The following is a 7,588-nucleotide window of genomic DNA, read 5'->3' on the forward strand; positions in this document are numbered from 1 at the left end:
GCCCTCCGCACAAAGGGAACACAGCCTGCCATGACACAGCCTGCAACAGCATAAATATGAAATAAAATTTGAATGAAATATTGTTATCTATATCACCTAAAGGCTGAATTCTTTTCAAGCAAGTACCAGACGAACATGACACACATTTTTTTAATTTAACATCAGGCTAATGCAGCTTCAGCTGTTTAGATGACTACCTGTCAACCACAATCAAAAACACCATTTTGAAAAACGTGAAGTGATCTGTAAGACAAGTCAAGAACATTGACAGCATTTTCCCTTACAGTACATATTTATACCTTTACGATTTGCTTCCAGCTGGTACAAGCCTTGGCAGTGATAGGCATGACTCTTGCATCCCAATTCCCCAGCAACTGGCTCCATCCATACAAAGACAAATGTTATCAGTGATAGAGGAACCAGAAACACCTATGCAAGCCCAGACTGTATTTAACATTGCGTCCAACAAAGTTCAAATCTTTAAATCTTACTGAAGACAGGGTATTTTAATTTTTACAGGGTATTTTAATTCTTACTAAAATGACCTGAACTCTAAGAACCTGAACAGAACTTCAAGCACAAAATATGATTCATGGTATTTTCCCTGCCCTTGCTACAGTTAAAAAAAAAACACATTTCAGTCAACACATTTAAAATGCATCATGCATCACCATCTACACAGTCTCGAGATGAAACTTTTAAGAACTGAAAGCAAGGTCTTCTTGACATTGCTTCCTAAAGTATAGCATAAATATTGTCTTATCAAGAATGGATTCAGTAATACTAATTTGCTTTTTTTGATTAACAATTTGATTGGTAAAGGTAGCAGGCATTGATCCAATGAGCTTCTGCACGGTACTTGTCTTGGGACTGTTCTCCATGCCATTTCAATTAAGGAATTCCCAAAATATACAATTAATATTGCATCAATATAGCAGCCATTAAAATGACTAAAGTTATGCTTTGAAACCAGGGGATTTTTTTGAATACAGAAAATAATCATCAACCAGTTGTGTTTCTTCTAAGATCCCAGAGGGATCCACTCTTGCTCCTGCACTACATAGTCTTAAATGACCTCGAAAATCCAAACCTTCCTCATGGAATAGATGGCATGATCCTCAATAGATGATGAGAATCAGCACAAGCAATACAGAAAGGAAATGTCACCAACTTCCACTGAAACCAACATAGCAACATGATCAGAAGTAGTTCAACAATTAGGAAGAAAGATTAGAAAGAACGGTAGGAGACCTTACTTTGCCATGTGGGCAATTCTGCAGAGAACGCAGCTAAACATAGCTTCATGGGGCAAGGTTTTAGCCAGAAAAACTAATTCTCTGTGAAACAAGGAATCTAGAGCCTCACACCCCAGGGAGGTCCTATTATCTTCTTACTTCACATTGACTTATTTGCTTCTAAAATGCAATGTCCACAATTCAGGAAGGGTGACAATAAATTGGAGGGGATCCAGGAGAAAACTAAGAGAATAACTGAAGTAAGAAAAACAAAAAAAAAAAGAAAAGAAAAGAAAAGAATGTCTGGTAACAAACTTCATAAGATTATTTTTCTTAATAAAAAGAACATAAAGCAAGAAATTAATCAAAATTCATACTCAGAAAAACATGAGTTATAATGGGATTTGAAGTGATGATGAGGCTATTGCAAGATTCAGGGGCTAGAAACTAAAGGTAGCCCTCTTCAGATCAGAAATAAGAAATAAAACACAAATCAGCCACTTGCATACTTTACCAAGAATTATGCTGAATTTTGCCTCATTGGAAATTTTTAACTGCACCTTCTAAAACGTAAGCTCTAGTTTCAAACACAGATTGAGAAGAGAAAAAAAAAAGTCCTATGGCCTGCATTATGAAGAGGTCAGACTAGATGATTGCAACAGTCCTTCTGACTTGATAATCTATTAATCTTATCACAGATCAGAACACACGCCTGACCACCTTCAAGACTGAATGCAAAGCCATCTGTAGGCGCACCTATTTTGACGGTGTATTTTTAGTCTGAGACTATCTTTTACCTTTAAACGTCGCTGAGATTGGAACTGCAGATATAGCAAGCTAGAGACATAAAAGGCAGGCGATAACAAAAAACTCGTCACTTAGAAAATACTCATGTTAGTTGGCAGAGTTATACAATCAAAAAGCAGTCCGAAGCCAGTAAGATATCCTGTATTTTTTCTGCACTTCCCGGAACTTTACAGAACTCTCCGTGGGACTGAATCGCTCCAGACAAGTTTTAGCAGAGAGGAGGCTCCGCACGCCCAAGAGCAGCGCTTTAGAGGAAAGAGGTTAACCAGCCGTAGCAGAGCGAAAAACAACGACGCGGAGAAAGAAAGGGCGAAGGGGGATGCTAGCGCGGCGCTTGCCGCCACCGCCGCCCCGGGGGCTGCCGGCGCGGGGTGAGGTCCCCCGGTGCCCCAGCGTGGCAGGGCCCCGCCGCCCGGCCGGCAGGCAGCATTGTTCCGGCGGGCAGCGCCGGTGCCCGCGGCCCCGCGCACGCAGAGCGCTTCCCCCGCCGCGCCGCCGCCCCCGAGCCCCGCTTCCCTCCCGCAGCCGGGCAGGGACGCGTGAACTCTTGAACCCGCGCCGCAGCCCAACGCGAGCCTCCGGGGCGGAGAGCAGCAGCAGCGGCGCGCCCTGCGCGGGGAGACCGCCCGCCCCGCCGCCGCGGCCGTCGGACAGCGGGGAGCTCGCTCCGGCCGCCCCACGCCCGCTCGGCTCCACGGCCGTGTCCCCAGATGCGGAGGCCCGGCGGACGCGGCCCGTCCGTCCGCCCCCTCCCCCCGCGGCCCGCCCGGCCTCGCCCGCCGCTCCGCGCCGCTGGGCCCCGCTCGCCCCCGGCCGCGCCGCGGAGACGCCCCCCGCCACCCTGCCTTGCTCCGCCGGAGGGGGCCCCTCGCCCGCCTCCCCCCGAGGCGCCCTCGGCCGCCCGCGGGCCAGGCCCCGGCCCAGACCCCGGCCTTTCCTGCCGCAGCCCCCCCGGCGGACCCTCCTCACCTGGGCTTGAGGCTGCTGGCGCCCCGCTCGTAGGCCCAGGAGGCGGCGGGCTGCGCGGCGGCCGGGGCCAGGGGGTCGGCGAAGCTGGGGGTCGTCGGGTAATTCCTGTCCATCATTGGGGCAGGGCGCGGGGCCGGGGCAGGGCACGGGGCCGGGGCGGCGGGGGCTCCGCTGGGGCCCTGCGCACAGGGCGGCGGCGGCGGGGACCGAGCGGCGCGGGTGGGAGCGGCCCCCCCTGCCTCATGCGGGGCGGGCAGCGCCGCGGCCCCCTCCCCGGCGCGGGCCAGGCCGCCGCGTCCCGGCCCCCCTGCCCTGCCTCCACTCCCCTCCCCTCCCGCTCAGCTGCGGGCGGCGGCGGGCGGGCGGCTGAGGGGAGCTGCGCACGGCGGCGGGGGCTGCGCGGCGGCCAGGCGGAGACCCATGTCGGGCTGCTCTTTCCCAGGATGCACCTCCCCCGCCAGCGCGCACTGGGGCTCACGGGCTCCGGCTCCGTGGCCGGGGGGCAGGGAGGCCGCGGCGGAGGGGGCCGCCGCCGGAGCGGCCGCCAGCAGCGCTGGCGGGGGGAGGAGAAGGAGGTCTGTGACTGGGGAACGGGCGGCCGCGGCCCGACGGGGAAGCGCGGCGGCGGCTGGAGGGGAGCGTGGCGGGGGGCGGTAGCCGCCACCGGGGCGGGGTGGGGGGGGGGGCTGAAGGCGGGGACGGCCGGGCCGGGCGGTGAGGCGGGGGGAAGGCCGGTTTCTCGGCGGGGCCGCGTCAAGTGAAGCGCTGGCGCTTTGTTGGAGGGGCCGGGGCGGGGCCATCTTGTTCCCGCTGAGGGGAAGCGGCGTCAGCGGCGGGCAGCGCCGCGAGCCGCGGCCTCCGGGGCGGTCGCCGCTGACAAGATGGAGGCCCACAACCGCCCTGCCCCGGCTGCCGCCCCGAGGCGGCGGGTTGCCTCACGGGGAGAGCATTGTAAAGCAATTTGTAGGGCGGCTCTCCCGCCCTGCCCCGGCGCGGGGGGAGGCGTCCGGGCGGGCGGGAGCGGCGTCACCGCCCGGTGACGCCGCTCCCGCCCGCCCGGACGCCTCCCCCCGCGCCGGGGCGCGCCGACCCGCCGCCCTCCTCACAGAAAAACTAAATTTGGGGGAGATATAAAATAAAAAAACCAGGTGATGGGCGCGGGGGTCACCGGGAGAAGCTCATCGCTGTGTTTCCCTCAGGGCAGCCCAGAGCCCTTGCATTGCCGCTTCAAGCTCCTGCGTGCCGGTGCTCGGTGGTTTAGGTTGGTCATCGCTCTGAGGATGCTTTGTAGAGGTTAAATAATATAAAAGCACAGCCCTTCAGCTAATTTTTTTTCGTGTTACAAGCTAAAAGCCTCTAATATATATAGATACATAAGAGCTTTCCAAAAGACGTAGGCGTTCTCGATCAGTAAGTCATTGCAAGGCCTGGAGTCTGAATAGGCCAAAAGTCAAACAGCAAGAGGAACAGACAGAAAGAATAAGTATTTAGAGCCGCCTGATATATTGGCAGTAAATTCCTGTATCTTTGGCTGCGTGCTTGTTAAAGTATAAGGGAAAGGGGCACCAGCTGTGCAGAACAGGGTAGGAGGAAAGGGGACATCCGTGCGGGGCAGGGGGATGGTGGGTGGACAGTGGTGTCTTGCTTTCCCTGCAGGTTTAAGGTACACAGGCTGAGATGAGCAGGAGTGTGCCTCAGAGGTAAAGATGAGGAATATGCACTTGAAAGAGAGAGGGCGACTGCACCTGAAGGCATTGCTCAGAAGAGGAAGGTGTATGCTAATAAGTGAGTCTTTTGAAGATTCAGTTTGTATTACTCCAGGCAATATCGAACTACAGAGCAAAATTAATTTTGTAGTGAAATGCAGAGTTTAGAAACTTAAGTACAGCCAATCAGATTAGATGCAAAAAAAAAAGAATGAAAAGTGGAGTGCTCAATATTAAATGAGAAAGCAGGACAGTAAGAAACTTCAGGAGGAAAAGCTGAGGTTCTGCTTTTCTCATGCCTAGTTTCAAGAAGCAGCAAAGTGAACTATAGGAAGAAATTCAGTCTTGGATCAGGAGGGAAAGGTAAGTGTGAAAGTCATCAGCACTGACAAGACTGAGTGAAGTCACCCAGAGGCCAGGGCAGAGGGAGGAGGGAGAAGAAGAGAAGCGGCGTACTAAAGCCAGAAACCAGCAGAGTGAGTTTTCCTTGTGTTTGCATAAGTTAGCACCTGTATTGCTTGCAGCTGGAGGAGAGTATGTGGGCGGTGGGGGACCTTCTTTCGCTGGGAAACACGAGGGTTGCTGTTTTACATATGAACGAGGCCTGATGACAGAAAATTACTTCAGTTTTATGCTAATGATGAAGCACTTATGGTGCTGAGACTATTGAAAGTAGCATTTCCAGCGGGGAAGGACCTACAGGTTTTGATTTCCCTGCAGGATCTCCGCTAATCTCCATTATAATATACTTACAGTGCATTGTTTCCCTCAAGTGGGCCTGAGGGAAGGACGATACATGGACCTAAGTGACACGAAATGCATTTTCCACCTAGCTGTAGTGTTTGGTTATCTAGACCGAGCGTGTTGGTGTGGAGCTACCTTAAAAGTTTCTCGCCACAAATTTGGAAGAACATATTAATAAATTGTAAAACTGCTAGTGTTTTGTTTGATTTTTTTCCAACTAATGGCAACATGAACTTCAAAGAGTACCATAATGTATATTTTCATTAGAGGATATTTCTCTGAAGAGAAGGGGGGGTTGTTAATACTGTTAGATACGTGGCTGTAAAATCATGTTACGTGAGAAATCACAAACAACAAGCACCAGTCCAGATATACAGGCAGGGAAACAGAGACACAATTCGTTTAGATCACTAAATCAACTAATTGTCAATATACCACAGACACAGTGTTTCCCTGAACATTGTTGGAGTATATCCTCTTTCTTGTAATCAAATAGTGAAGTTGAGTGAAACAGAAGTTGTGACAGCTGGTGTTAAGTTTAATTTCTTTTACAGGGTTTTAACAGATGTGGAGTAGACTGAAAACTTTATTGCTGATGTCCATAACCACCAGATAAAGTCAGTTTATCCAGTAGTTTGCTTTTCCTGTGTATGAGATAAATCATCTTGTCCTGATAAGGTCAGTTTATCCAGTAGTTTGCTTTTCCTGTGTATGAGATAAATCTACCTGTCCTGACACCAGCCAGTGAGACTTCTGCAGTTTTCTCACTAAACTGATCCCTGCTGCTTGTTGCCATCCTCTGTCTAGGAAAGCTACTCTGAAGTTTGTGCGTTTTATCTTTTTGTAACCAAAAGATATGTTGTAACATCATTCTGTAAGGCAGCAAAAGAACCTGTTTAGAGTAAGTGCTTTTACAATATCCTGATATCCATGATACTTATAAACAGCTTTTCTGAAAGATGTCTGCGATAGAAAAAATCCTTTGATAGATCCTGTTAATTACATATGTTATTTTAATGTGTAGATTAAAGTGTACATATTAAGGTGCGTATTTAGAAGTCATATTAGACATGTTCATGATTCTGAATATTGAAAATATTTTGATTCTTGTGTTAGTAAGGAATGCTGTCATTTCAAATGCAGCAATTACTTGCTGTTTAGGAACTGAGCTGTGGTGGGCTTTAACACCGCTGAACGGTAGTTCGTAACTGAGTGCCTGTAGCCAGTAATGATATTGTATGTGCTTATCTCTCAAGTCAAGAATTTAATATAATAAACATATTTTGCTGAAACATAAGCTAATACAATTTTTCACTCTGTTTAAGAGCAAAATCTTAAATTACAGCACTGTAACACAATCTATGCAGCATACTAGCCTGGGGCAGTACTGAATTTTTGTTGCTCATTTCTTTCCCTAAATGAACAGTCTCCACTTGGAAAAATAACATAACAAATCCTTTAAAGAGTCAAAACTGTCATGTGATGGTTAGGGGACAGATTTAAGTACTTAAGGTACTTTAATGGGAATTGCCTGCCTAAGGTCCGAGGAGGGATCGTCAAAGCTGCAGCATGTGCTGCTGCCTACAGGTGTGGTGTGGCAGCAGGGCTGGGCTGCCTTAGCTGCTTGCTGACACCCAAAGGAGAAGGCCTTAGTCTCCCTTCCTCCTTCCCTGCCCCACCCTCCTGCTCCTAGCGATGTGCACTGGCCACAAGGTGAGCAGTAAATTCACTCCACTGGCAAAAGAACATGTACTTTTTTGCCAGAGGTCATTCTTCTGTAATTTTGCTGAGCTGAGTCAGCTTGCTTTGCATCAAATGAGTACTGGCTCAGGGCAAGCAGTGGTAGTGTGCAGCTAGAAGCAGCTGGGAAGGGAAGGAGATGACAGAAAAGAGCAGGGAACTTTTACTTTTGATGATGAGACGTTGACTTGGCTCGTGGTATATTCAGTATAGAAATCTCTAGAGTCTAGGCGTGCTTGAGGCTATACTTCTGTGGGCAGTAATGGGCTTCTCTGCCCATATGCCAGTTCAGCCAGAATCAAGCCAGCTCTGTTGCAGAGCTGTGTTAGCTAATATACACTACCCCTTAGGGAAACTTTCCTATTTTCCTCTTTCTGTTTAAATAAT

General features: G+C 49.9%; 1 protein-coding gene and 1 long non-coding RNA gene across 7 annotated transcripts in view; one reads left to right on the forward strand and one right to left on the reverse strand.

Annotated features, from left to right (window-relative positions):
* QSER1 (glutamine and serine rich 1) overlaps positions 1-3,332 on the reverse strand; it is a 49,148-nt gene extending 45,816 nt beyond the window's left edge. For 4 of the 6 annotated variants that reach the window (XM_075163242.1, XM_075163240.1, XM_075163239.1 and 1 more), the window contains exon 1: positions 3,012-3,232. In XM_075163242.1, the coding sequence (XP_075019343.1) occupies positions 3,012-3,127 (116 nt within the window). In that variant the 5' untranslated portion in view covers positions 3,128-3,232. Of the gene's footprint in view, positions 1-3,011 lie in introns of all 6 variants that reach the window. The other 2 variants (XR_012675753.1, XM_075163245.1) reach the window with 2 other exon arrangements.
* Positions 3,333-4,649: 1,317 nt separating this feature from the next.
* On the forward strand, positions 4,650-6,748 carry LOC142088181 (uncharacterized). The gene is made up of 3 exons (XR_012675755.1): positions 4,650-4,796; positions 5,021-5,193; positions 6,016-6,748. It is a non-coding gene; the product is annotated as an uncharacterized LOC142088181 (long non-coding RNA).
* Positions 6,749-7,588: the final 840 nt, after the last annotated feature.

The sequence above is a fragment of the Calonectris borealis genome, chromosome 14, assembly GCF_964195595.1.
Source record: "Calonectris borealis chromosome 14, bCalBor7.hap1.2, whole genome shotgun sequence".
Taxonomy (NCBI): domain Eukaryota; kingdom Metazoa; phylum Chordata; class Aves; order Procellariiformes; family Procellariidae; genus Calonectris; species Calonectris borealis.